General features: G+C 59.5%; 2 protein-coding genes across 7 annotated transcripts in view; one reads left to right on the top strand and one right to left on the bottom strand.

Annotated features, from left to right (window-relative positions):
* The first annotated feature begins 319 nt into the window (after positions 1-319).
* ANKRD63 (ankyrin repeat domain 63) lies at positions 320-5,005 on the top strand. The gene has a single exon (XM_032175047.2). It carries the CDS (start codon positions 798-800, stop codon positions 1,944-1,946), a length of 1,149 nt encoding a protein of 382 aa, XP_032030938.1. The 5' UTR covers positions 320-797; the 3' UTR covers positions 1,947-5,005.
* Positions 5,006-5,884: 879 nt separating this feature from the next.
* PAK6 (p21 (RAC1) activated kinase 6) overlaps positions 5,885-12,351 on the bottom strand; it is a 38,209-nt gene continuing 31,742 nt past the window's right edge. For 5 of the 6 annotated variants that reach the window (XM_058427786.1, XM_058427785.1, XM_058427787.1 and 2 more), the window contains 7 exons: positions 10,672-11,169; positions 10,394-10,527; positions 9,930-10,056; positions 9,726-9,851; positions 9,126-9,260; positions 6,629-7,503; positions 5,885-6,578 (listed from right to left, as the gene is read on the bottom strand). In XM_058427786.1, the coding sequence (XP_058283769.1) occupies positions 7,336-7,503; positions 9,126-9,260; positions 9,726-9,851; positions 9,930-10,056; positions 10,394-10,527; positions 10,672-11,169 (1,188 nt within the window). In that variant the 3' untranslated portion in view covers positions 5,885-6,578; positions 6,629-7,335. The remainder of the gene's footprint in view (positions 6,579-6,628; positions 7,504-9,125; positions 9,261-9,725; positions 9,852-9,929; positions 10,057-10,393; positions 10,528-10,671; positions 11,170-12,351) is intronic. The other variant, XM_058427784.1, reaches the window with a different exon arrangement.

Below are 12,351 nucleotides of genomic sequence, written 5' to 3' on the forward strand. Positions count from 1 at the left end.
GGCGAGCAGCCCCCGCCCCCGCCCCGCAACCGCCGCCGCATTCCCAGGGGAGCGCGGAGGAGGAACCGCTCCCCGACTTCGTGGCCCACGAAGGGGTGGGGGTCAGGAGCGGTCTCCCCCACCCCGTCCGTCTCTGCCCTGACGGCGCAGTCCGCTTCCAGGACAGCCATTGCCATGGAGACCCCCGAGGCTATAAAGTCAGGTATCTAGGCGGGCGGCAGCTCCCGCGCCGCTGAGCCCCCCAAGGAAGGAGCAAGCGCCCTGGCGTGGCCCGGCCCCCGCGAGAGGGGAGGAGGCGGAGGAACGGCGCCAGCAGCTTGAGGAGCGGCGCGCCCCGCCAGGGCTGGAGGCAGGCGTGCACGGCGGGCGCCACCGTCGCTGCGGGGGAGCGGGGGCTGCCCGGGGTGCGGGTGAGTGGCACGGCGGCTCCAAACCACGAGGACTGAGGGGCGCCGGACACGGGGAAAGCGGCTGGAGACTCGGGAGAGGGTCGAGCCTCGGCTCCCGACGTCTGGTGGCGGGCCAGGAGCGGAGCCTGGAGTAGCGAGCTATCAACACCTCCAGGCGGGAGGCCCGGGGAAGGAGCGGCTAGACGCCAGGCGTGCGGCTCGGGAGCGGCGGGGCAGTCGGAGCCTCCCAGACACCGGAGTAGGAACCTCGGGACCCTCGGCTGCAGCCGCCCACGCGCGGAGTGAGAGGTATCAGAGCGCCGGCGGAGGCCGGAGCCCCGCGGGGCGCGAGAACAGGGGCGCCCCCGTGCGGAACTGCCAGGCTGCCCGGGCGAGGCGGCCGAGGCCATGCTCAAACCCAAGGACCTGTGCCCCCGAGCGGGGACGCGCACCTTCCTGGAGGCCATGCAGGCGGGCAAAGTGCACTTGGCCCGCTTCGTGTTGGATGCGCTGGACCGCAGCATCATCGACTGCCGCGCGGAGCAGGGCCGTACGCCGCTCATGGTGGCAGTGGGGCTGCCCGACCCCGCGCTGCGCGCGCGCTTCGTGCGGCTGCTGCTCGAGCAGGGTGCTGCCGTGAACCTGCGGGACGAGCGCGGCCGCACCGCACTCAGCCTGGCGTGCGAGCGAGGCCACCTGGACGCCGTGCAGCTGCTGGTGCAGTTCAGCGGTGACCCCGAGGCGGCCGACTCTGCGGGCAACAGCCCGGTGATGTGGGCGGCGGCCTGCGGCCACGGGGCGGTGCTCGAGTTCCTGGTGCGGTCCTTCCGCCGCCTAGGCCTGCGCCTCGACCGCACTAACCGTGCGGGGCTCACCGCGCTGCAACTGGCTGCCTCCCGCGGCCACGGGACCTGTGTGCAGGCCCTCACCGGGCCCTGGGGCCGCGCCGCCGCCGCTGCTGCGGCTCGGGGCTCCAACTCCGATAGTCCCCCTGGCCACCCGGCCCCCGCGGCCAGCCCCGAGCGTCGACGACCCAGCCCCCGCCGCCTCCCGCGGCCTCTCCTGGCGCGCTTTGCGCGAGCGGCGGGCGGCCACGGCCACGGCGGCGAGGCTGGCTCAGCGGGCAAGAATTCGGGCCGGCACCGGGCGCAGGGCAGCGAACGGCCCGAGCTGGGTCGGAGCATGAGCCTGGCTCTGGGTGCGGTAACCGAGGAGGAGGCGGCCCGCCTGCGGGCTGGGGCCCTGATGGCCCTACCAAACTCGCCCCAGTCTTCGGGGACTGGGCGGTGGCGCTCACAGGAGGTGCTGGAGGGAGCGCCCCCAACCTTAGTGCAAGCCCCCATTGGCCTCAGTCCCCACCCGGAGGGCGGCCCCGGCTCTAGCCGCCTGGGTTTGCGCCGACGCTCCACAGCCCCAGATATCCCCAGCCTGGTCGGGGAGGCGCCAGGGCCCGAGAGTGGCCTGGAGTTAGAGGCCAACGCTCTGCCTGTCTCGGTGCCTGGGCCGAACCCTTGGCAGGCGGGCACCGAGGCTGTGGTGCTGCGTGCTCAGCGGTAAACGGCGCCAAGGCCCGAGGCCTGCTTCCCCCACCCTCCCGTTTCTACTCCACTGGTATTTCTCCCTTCTAGGTCCCTCACCTTTTCGGCAGCCGCCCCCCGCAGTCCATTTTGGAACCTGCCTCCCTGCCAAGGCGAGACCTCCACCAGCCCTCCACCAGAAATAAGGGACCTCCATCTTCTTTTTTGTGCTCCTCGGTATTCCCTGCCTAGGTCTAGAGGTATCGATTGACTGGTTCCGTAGGCTACAGCCAGGAAGGTGGATTCCCCCTCCCCAGCCCTCAGGCTCAGTCCTGGGTCGGCCTAGCCACCTGTCGCTCCTGTCCGGTCCCCCTCCCCTCGCTGGGTTTCCCAATAACTGGGCAGCCAGGCAAATAGAAGGGTCCACGTTGGAGAATAAAGACCCAGCCTCCCCACTCACTGCCTACTGATGCTGACAATAATCCCACAAACTACCAAAGTCTCCTTTCCCTTGAAGTGTGGGAGAACGAAAACCGAGGGGGCCCTAGAGCCTTTCAGGACTGGAGGGCTGAGGAGGAAGGGGTCTGGCTGTTGTGATTTTCCAGGGTAGAAACTCCTGTCTCAAGGCAATGAAAGCATATTTTGGGAGTGGGAGAGTCCCTAGTGTGAACACCAATTGTCCCTTGATTCAGCTCCTGGGTAACTCCAGCTCCCTCTGTCTCTGCCCCAGGATTCAGCTTCATTGATAATGTGGGGTCACTGCTCCACACAACCCCTACCCAGGCCAACTCCGGGCTCCTGAGCCAGCCCGCTCTTCAGCCCAAATGCATTTGAATTCCATCATCGAGGTTCAACACCTCACCCCTGGAGGCCCAAGCCCTATTTCTGCTGGCTCACAGAGGCCTGAAATGGAAAGGACTGAGCGCTTCCCCGCCTCCACGCCTCCCAGCTCCCCGGTCCCGCACGTGGGTGCTCCCGCGGGGTGGAACAGTTGCGAAGGCTGTGCTTAATTGTATTTCTTCCAATCCTCAAAGAACTCGTGTTTTAAGCCTTTGTATATGAAGCAGAAAGCAGCGGGTCTGATTCCGAGGCTTAAGAGCCTGACAATATCTCTTTAAATAGAAGCTCCGCGAGGGGGATAATTGACTGAAGTGTTTGCGACGTGAAACGGCGGCGCGCGGGAGTCGGGAGCCCACACGAGCTGCAGGTCCAGGTTTAAATTATATCAAACTCTGGCGAGAGCTGGAAGGAGCCTGTTAAACGGCTCCTGCTTCTCGCTGGGCCGTTAATGGGGGGGCAGGGCGGATGATGGATGCTAGAGGTCGAGACCCGGGACTCCTGCCTTGGTCCTACCGCGTGGGACGCAGGCCCGGCCCAGTTTTATTACTGGGCAGATGAGTGAGTCAGAGGCCCTTTGCTGACATTGTCCTTTGTCCCCTGCCTGCTCGCCCCCATCCTCCTGCCCTGTGCTGGCCTAGCTAGGCAGCGGGGTTGGGGGCGGGGGTCCGGCGGGGCGCGTGCGCTAGGACCCTGCGGAAGCGCTAGCACGTGTGTCAGTGCGCCTGGCCCGCGGGGAGGCGGCAGGTGGGGCTCTTTTGTGAACCCTGAGGGTGGAATTTGAAGCCTTTCACCTGCCTGCAGTAAGGTCTTTGCAAGACGTCGATCTGTTTGCCTTTGCGGTACGGAAGGCTTCTCGCCAGCAACTCCCAGGGAACTGCCCAGAGCGAGAATGACTGTGCCGAGATACTGCTGGGCCTGGCGGTGAGGGGTGGGCGGCCAGGAGTGGGCCTCGTGCAGGTGTCAGGACACCTATCCAGTCCTTGCCCCCCGCGGCCCCCATCCGCTAGGCCACGCAGGCCGGCGCACTGGACGTGATCTCTGGTGCCCCCTGGTGGCAGCGCTGGGCCCTCCCCGCTGCGCCCCGGCTCGGAGCTCAAAGACACCCGGTTTTCTTTGGGATCACCCGTGTGTACTTCGTCCTCCATGTGCATTTATCGTGGAATCCTCTTCCTCTTGTAGAATATTAAATCCGGATACTTGAAGTCACTTCACAGCAGTGAAGTGAGGGACAATGAACAAAAAACTTGCATTGAGAGTAGCAGGAGCCCAGACCCTTCACTAAGGACCCCAAGTTAAATCTTCCAAGTTAAGGCTGTGTGTCCTGAGAGCTACTGCTCTCTTCCGAAAAGCTGGAGCTGCCAACCCTTCTCTTGGCACCTGCCGATTATGCAGTTTTCTTCTGATATTTGCTTTGGTTTCTGAGGTATTCTGCCCTCTCCCTCCCCTCTTCTCCCAAAACATCTGCCTCTCCTCAGTCCCCCCGTCTGGGTGGTGGGTGCACAATACCAAGTGCCTGAAAAGCCTGAGGGAGAGGGTCTGGGGTAGGGTGGAGACCACTGGACACCCCAAGTGCAAACTGCTGCTTTCTGACCCTTGCTTGCTCGTGTACTCCCTTTTCAACTGTGTTGAATATTAATGACGTTTTTAGTGGTGTAGGAATGCAAGTATTTTGGCTTAACAGCATGAAGTCTGGGTTGCACATTGTATCAGAGGTGCTGTAATCTTTCCAGTATCTCTGATATGCGGCTTTCTGGTTGAATGTCACCCTGGGCCCTCTTGACTGGATAAACAACCATGAGGGCTCTTCTCTGTGAAGCTGCCAAGAGTTTGGTGGTAGAAAGCGATGTTTCTAAACAACTGCAGCGGCTCTTTCCTGTCTGAACTGCACCGTGTGTCTGACTGCCTTGCTGTCCATACATACAGACTCCTTCCCAGGCCCGGCTCCGTGCAGAACTTCCATGTTTTACCACATTTTTCTCCCCTGAACTCCCTTTGTCAGCCCCAGGGTGTTGAGGCTGGGTCCTCTCTAGCAATCTCTACCTTCAGAAGAGACTTTTCTAAATATTTTGCTTTTCCAATTCTTGTTGCTTTTGTCATTGTGAAGAGTCACCCAGGATGCTGGTGCTCGGGTACCCTAAGATCAGAAGTGGTCTGTGTGTGAGCTGTGGGACATACGCACACCCTTTCAGAGTGATATTGTGTGGTGGAAGGACTGTTAGAACTCAAAGAATAGTTAATAAATCCAGTATTCCGTTGCGAGAACTGGCCTCTCTTTGCCTTATCAAGCACTCCTGACCCTCGGCTCCCTTTGGAGAGATGGACGGAGCCCTTGCCTCCTGTGAAGGCCCCTGCCTTAGTGAACCTCCGCCCTGCCCGTCCCACTGTGCTGGCTCCTGAAGGTAAGTCACAGGTGCTGCTTCTGCTGAGCTGGGGGGACGGGCTGGGCCAGCCTCAGCACCAGGGCACCTGTCAGGGTGTGAATGCACTGGGGAGTGAAAGAAAGGTTGCATGGTTCCTTGCTCCTGAACCCTGGGCAGTGGGAGATCTCAGGAAGGACGTGCGGGAATCCGTGTGGGAGCTGGAAGTTGCAAGATAATTTCATCCACCTCCCCACCCCCAGGACGAGAGCCCAGGCTCCCTGGTTTCCAGGCTCTGCTCTGTTCTTTCTGAACTCCACACCATCTCCCCCAGTCCTGAGGAATGAGGCAGGGACTGCTCTCCCACTGGAAGCAGTTTCAGACCACTTCCTATGGACAGCTGGAGGTGCGGGGCGGGGGCGAGGAGCACGCAGAGGCAGAGGACGGGAGAAGCTGACATGCAGGGTGGTCGTCAGCCACTGTGGCCACCCCCAGCAAATGCAGCGCAAGGTCCTGGCTTTCCTGGTGGGCTCTTCTCCCCTGGGGAAGTAGCCCCGTCTATTTTTCATCGCCTCCATTCCCAAGGGCCTTTCACTTCCTGTTTCCCTTCCTCTCTGCCCTCCTTTCGGGTCCACAGGCCACCAGGGAAGTTGGGTGTTCTGTGGTGTGGCTGCTGAAGAGCTCACATGGGGAGGAGGGGAGGCTACAGGAGATTCACCCACCACAGAAGACCCCCCTCCAAGACGGCCAGTCTCCACTCCCAGAGACACAGGAAGCCCAATGGCTTTGAACACTCAATTTAATTTAAAACAGGCACAAGTGCAAACAATTCACAAAAATTTCTAGGGAAGATGCTTTTGTTTTGAAAACTCTGACCCTTAAAAAAAGTCCTTGCAATTTCTTTGCCCCCAGGTAGGTCACTAGGGAGCAGAAAAATCTAAAAATATTATCTAGATAGAAAGGGTCCAGACACCTGAAGTTCTTTCCTGGAATTCCATCTCACAGCAGCCCTGAAGTGGGGCGGGGCCGAGGAGGACAAGGAGATAGCTGTCTGTGGAGGCAGCCGGGGCAGATGGTTTGCACACATGGATGCCTGTGACCTCGACATGACGGAAACCCAGAGGTGGTTCGCCTTCTCTCCCAGATAGGGTTCTGAAGAGAACAATGGGTCCCTGATGACCTGGTTACTGAGATAAACTTGAAAGGTAACACAGTTGCCATTCCTTACATTCCTGTCTCTGGCCCTCACGATGCACAGTACAGGAGAAGCTCAGAAGCCTCCTGAGCTCCCAGGATGTGTTAGACTTAGCATGGACCACTCCACTGGCCAGGTAGACACAGGAGTGGAGAGGTGGAAGCCAGGCCAAGAAAGCAGGTCCCTTCAGGCCAGAACTTAGTGGGAGAGAGGATGGGGCAGCCTTCCTGAAGCTGGCTGTGGGTGACCTGGAGGGACCTGGGCTGTCAAGGTGGCTTTCCTCCCCTTACACACACACACACACACACACACACACACACACACACACACACACACACACACACACACACACACACACACACACACACACACACACACACACGATGTTCTCTCCATTCTGTAAAGTGAGAGCACCTTCACCACCGACCCCATTCTTTCTCTTTCACTCAGAAATTGTCCCCTCACTCCCTGCCCCCAGCCATGGCCTGGAGCAGGCCATTCACAGTTCTGGGCGGGGAGGGGCCGTACAGGTGGGACTGCACCTTCAGGACATCAGATGTGAGAGAGGAAGCGGGATTCCGGTCATAAAAACCACCCCGTGGCCCTCTCGAGACCCGAGGTTTGAAGCTGGAGCTGAGAACAGCAAGTATCTGTGGAGACCAGCAGTCTGCCCTCTGCAGTGGCCTAGGATGCTAGTGTACAACTACCTTTAAAAAACCACAGCAGCCTTTTCTACTGTGTTGGCTGCAGAGGCCAGGAACGCTGGCCTCTGCGTTTCTTAGAAATATCCCTGTGCAAATATCAAGGGGTCATCCTGTAGAAGGGGTCTCCATCTGGGGACTCAGGAGGGAGAGACACTGAGGGGGCAGGTCCGGCCTGGCCCAGTAGGCTGAAGGGCAGAGGGTGGGGCTGGGGCTTCACATTTCAATCTTTGGAGAGAATACTGAGGAGGAGGAGGCAGGCAAGTCCTGCCGGCAGGCTGGCTGCCCAGTGTGCCCTGCCTGTGGGCATAGGTGGCAGGCATACTCGGGGTAGGCTCAGCAGGTGGAGGTCTGCTTTCGGTAGAGCTGGATCAGGGGCACCAGGCACTCAGGTAGCCCTGTCTGCAGCAGGAAGGGGTGGTCTAGGAGCTCCTGGGCTGTGGCTCTCTCTTGGGGGTCCCGCACCAGCATCCGCTCCAGGAAGTCTCGCAGCACCGGGGAGACCTGTAGAGACAGGGCAGTGAGATGAAGCCACAATTTGCAGTCACTTTGGGGTGACCTGATTGCCTGGCCTTATCATTGTTTGAAGTCTTGAATTCGCTGGTTTTTCAACTTCCTGTCCCCTTGTCCCTCCCCACCCCCCCAAGGCTCTCAGCATTCAGATGCTATAGCTCTGTGGAAGGGGCAGAGAATTGGCGTCAGTGATCCAGGCCTGGCTCTATCCCTGATCTCAGGCAAGTCACAGTTTTCTCTAGGCCTCAGTTTTCTCATCTGTAAAATGGGCTAGTGATAAAGTATGCTTGCCCTGTCTGCCACGTAGGGCTTTCGAAATTTTAAAAACAGGTTGCTGGGCGCGGTGGCTCATGCCTGTAATCCCAGCACTTTGGGAGGCCAAGTTGGGCAGATTACACGGTCAGGAGTTCGTAGACCAGCCTGACCAACATGGCGAAACCCCGTCTCTACTAAAAATACAAAAATTAGCCGGGCATGGTGGCGCGTGCCTATAATCCCAGCTACTCAGGAGGCTGAGGCAGGAGAATTGCTTGAACCCAGGAGGTGGAGGTTGCAGTGAGCCAAGATCGCACCACTGCATTCCAGCCTGAGCAACAGAGAGAGACTCCATCTCAAAAAAAAAACAAAAAACAACAACAGAAACAAACAGGTCAAGGATGAGGAAGTGCTCTGAAAAATAGAAAATAAAGTGAGACCTGAAAAGGAAGATTTCTTTGTTGCTGTAGGCCTTAGAGTCTAAGGCAAGGGCTTGTCTTGGTTCATTTTGAGCCAGTATCTTGGGATGAGGCTCAGTCTTGGGCAAAAGGCTACATCCTCTGAGGAATTAGCCAACTGGACATCTTTATATGCTAATTTTGGGGTTAGCGGTGCGGGCTCTAAGGACCAGTTGTCTTGGAAGATGTTTCCTGTTGGTCCTCCCATGCAGCTTTGTGTTGGGGCCACAGAACTTTTATTTTTTTATTATTATTATTTTTGCTATTTTAGAGGAGAGGCTTCAGCCCTCTGAGACATTTCTTGCTTTGGCCACCAGATGGCGGTGCTACTTAGCAGCCCCGTGCTGACCTGCCAGCAGGGGGCGTCCACAGTAAGGCCTGCGGGGTTGGGGCGGATTTGGCAAAAAGGGTTACATGTATACACTTCCATGCACTTATACTGGCTTTAAGGGGAACGCTGTGGCTTAGCTGTGTCGGGGTGTGCAACGATGAAGCATGAGCCGACTCGCCGTGACGGACGGGGACATCGAATCATGGTATGGATCTCCCGACACGGGTTAGAAGGGTTTGTGCTCAGTGAAGCTTCTCCGAATTCCTCCCTGCACAGCAGGGATTGCTGGTGTCCTGGCTTTCCCTGCTCATGGGCCCCACTGGGCTTCCGACCAGTGCCTGCCAAGCAGCAACCCTCCTGCCACAGCTGTGGGAGGCGACTTGTTGGAGCGCACATGCGAACTTGTGCATAGATGCAGCTCCACACCCAGGTGCGGGTTTTGTGTAGAGAAAGAGGAGCCTTTTCCAGGAGCCCAGACCCTGAAGGGAGGTGCTGGGAGTCCAGGTTCTGGTCCTCTTGCCTCAGGAGGAATGGGGTCTGCGAGGTCGCACCCTTGTGTGCCAACTGACCTTGTGAGAGTTTTTCAGCTTGGGCGGGGGGCTGTCCCGGAGCCTCTTCATGGCTTGCACTGGGGAGTCACTGAAGTACGGTGGCTCCCCATCCACCATCTCAATCACCATGATGCCCAGAGACCAGATATCCACCTGCAGGAGGAAAATGTCCCTGACCCCATGGCCAGAGCCTGGCCCCTTGGTAGCCGCGTTCTGGTGGCAGCAGTGGTGAAGGGGGGACAGCTGGCCCCAGCTCTCCTTGGTGGGTTTGTCTCCTTCCTCCCCTGGTCACCTGCCCTGTGGCCAGTTACTGCCTGCATGAGTGACCACTGTCTATAGGGACACAGCTGTCAGTCACTCAGAGAAAGGCCATCATCCATGCGAGGCCCGGCCATACCCCATTCTGCCCTTGAGCTGAGGAAAGCACTTGCAGGACTCCTTCCTGGCAGCAAAGTCACTGGGTGAGAGCAGCCCCATCGAAAGGGGGGAGGGTGTTGACTAGGTGGGACTCTGAAAACCAGGGCTGCTTTTGGTGAGATCACTGGAGGGGCCACAGCAGAAGAGGTGCCAGTTGCCAAGTTGCTTTTGGGAGGTCTAGGGGGTGGAGGGAACGGTTACCTCAGTGGCATACAAAGACCTGGAGATCACTTCAGGAGCCATCCAGTAGGGGGTTCCCACCAGGGACTTCCTCTTAGGGACGTCTTTGCTGATCTGAGCACAGAATCCGAAGTCCGAGAGCTTCACCTGGGGTTGAAAGGGGAGTGAGTGGTGGACCAGGAGGAAGTGGGAGCGTGGCTGTGCCAGGGACAGGATGGGACCTACCCTGCCATCGAGGGTCAGCAAGATGGAGTCACTCTTGATGTCCCGGTGGATGACGCCCTGGGCGTGCAGGTAGGCCAGGGCCTGCAGCACGGCCTCACACACAGTGGCGATCTGCTCCTCATTCAGCCTGCACAGGAAGGTGGGGCCGCCCGATGGAAGAGAATGTTAGCTGTGGCAGGTCATCGGGTTGCTGAGCAGAGTAGGAGTCCCTGCTGCTCGGCCCCACGGCTCCCAGGCAATCTGGCAGCACAGGCCATAGCCCTGGTGAAAACTGGGGCTTGAGCCTTGGCTAGAAGCCATCCTTCTCTTCTTCACTCCCAAGACCCCTGGGTCTCAGTTACCCCAGCAGGCAGGGGAGCCCAGGCATCCGAAGTCTTCTGGGCCGCAGGCAAAGACCACGTTGTCTTGGCAGGGCCATGGTGAGGGCAGCCTGCACTCAAGGCCCAGCCCTCCCAGCTGCCTACCTGACTTGGGAGACGATGTCTGTGAGGGCTCCTCCCTGCAGGAACTCCATGAGCACCCACAGCTCCTCGCCCACCAGGTAGCTCTTGTACATCTCCACCACGTTGAAGTGCTGGTAGTCCCGCATGATCACCACCTGGGGGCAGGCGGGGGCCTGAGTGCCAGGCACAGTGCCCAGACGCATGGCCACCCACTGCCCCTGCTCACAGATGTCCAGCCTGGCTGGCTGCTGACTGCCCATCCCCAACGCCCCCATCTGTGTCCCACCCTGTCCTCCCACCTCGTTGAAGAGCAGCTCCCTGCGCTGCTGCTTCCTGAGGTCCATCATCTTGATGGCCACCTGGCGGCCCGAGTGCTTCTCCCGGGCCAAGCAGACGATGCCGGTGGAGCCCTCGCCAATCTTCACGTAGCTGTCCAGCAGCAGCCGGGGGTCACCCTGGTCCACCACCATCCTGAGCGCAGCCTTGAATTGCTCATGTGTCACAACACCTGTGTCCTCACCAGCCAGGGCGCCCTTGGCAACCGTGGGGTCCTGGGGCAGGTACAGGTTGCTGGTGCTGATCTGGGCGTGCCAGGTGCGGGGGGAACCCGCTGGGGAAGACCGGCCTGGAAGCTGGCCTGTGGCCGGGGCTGTGCGGAGGGACTTCTGGGGGCTGCTGGTATCCGAAGTGGTCAGAGGGCTGAAGGTCCCCACCGGCTGGTCCGAGGGCAAGGACTGGGCCTTGGCCACCAGGCTTGGGGGGTTGTCTTTCTGCGGCGGTCGGAAAGAGGAGTTGGGCTGCAGGGACAAAGCAACAGGAAGGGGCAGGGCTGTGGGAGCATTTGGAATAACCTTCCTGGAGGCAGGGGCTGGCCGCCATGACCTCTGGACTCTGGCAGGGTCAGGCAGGGTATCAAACTAGGGAGGTGCTCTGAGCAAAGATTTTCAGACAGAGCTGAAGCCCAGCCACCGTCCTGTGCCAGCAGCCCCCCACAGGGCACCAAGCTGGGCAGGCCCAAGACAGCTCCTTACACTCGCTCTGCCGCACCTGGGAAGACAGAGAAGGCCAACTCCCCGCTGGGTCCTGTACTGGGTATTTCTTCCTGGGCGATTGACAGCTAGACCCCCGGGAGGCTGCCATAAGGCAGACTCTTCCTCTGTGCTCAGAGGCTGCTTGAAGAATCTGGGTCAGAGGCATTCTTCACTCCCAAGGCGCCCCCACCCCAGGACCCATGGGGGCAGAAGAGGCCTGGCAGTGGGGTGGTGAGCAGTGGGCGAGGTTCAGGGTTACTCCTTGAACCAAGGCAGGGGAGCCACATCTGGGGCCCGATAGCCCTGCTTGTGCCTGCAGCAGGGAGTTTGTGAATCTGTGCTGGGAGGTTATGTCCCGGACAGAGGACCACAGAGGTATGTCACCACCTGGGGGGTTCTCAGGTGTCTCCCCTGGGCTGGGAATCTGTTGCCAGAAAGATCTGGAGTTAGGAGGGTAGGTCCAGCCAAACCCAAGCCTTGAGGCCAGGGATGGGGAGATGTCTTAAGGACCCCCAAAGGAGTCCTTCCACTTCCTCCCTGGTGTGAAACTCCTGGCTAAGGAGCCCACGGGAGGGAGGAGAAGGTAGGGGGCCTATCCTCACTGGCTCTGGCGGGGAGGGAGGGAGGGAGGGAGGGACGGTGGAGCTGAGGGGCAGCCTGGGCCCCCAGTGAGCCCTGCTCAGGCCCAGCCCTGGAAGCCTGCGAGGCTTCTTGCTTTTCCGAGCCCAAGCCCTCCTGCTGTTTCTGACAGGAAGGGTGCCCGCCCATCTTTGGGTTCTCCCCAAGGAGCGGTGATATACACCATGACCCCTCCCAGGTTTTCCGTGTTTTTAAAGGGCACCTGGAGAGGGATGCTTCAGGGGCTGCAGAAAAAGCCTTCGAGGAACTTCTCCAAACCCATCATGTAAGCCATTGTCTTAGGTGCCCAATGGGTCCTGGTCCTGATCC

Source organism: Hylobates moloch, unplaced genomic scaffold (assembly GCF_009828535.3).
Source record: "Hylobates moloch isolate HMO894 unplaced genomic scaffold, HMol_V3 SCAFFOLD_14, whole genome shotgun sequence".
NCBI classification, from domain to species: Eukaryota; Metazoa; Chordata; class Mammalia; order Primates; family Hylobatidae; genus Hylobates; species Hylobates moloch.

What these genes read in the sequence shown, in the direction of transcription:
- ANKRD63 (XM_032175047.2), top strand. Translation starts at nt 798, where the DNA reads ATGCTCAAACCCAAGGACCTGTGCCCCCGAGCGGGGACGCGCACCTTC.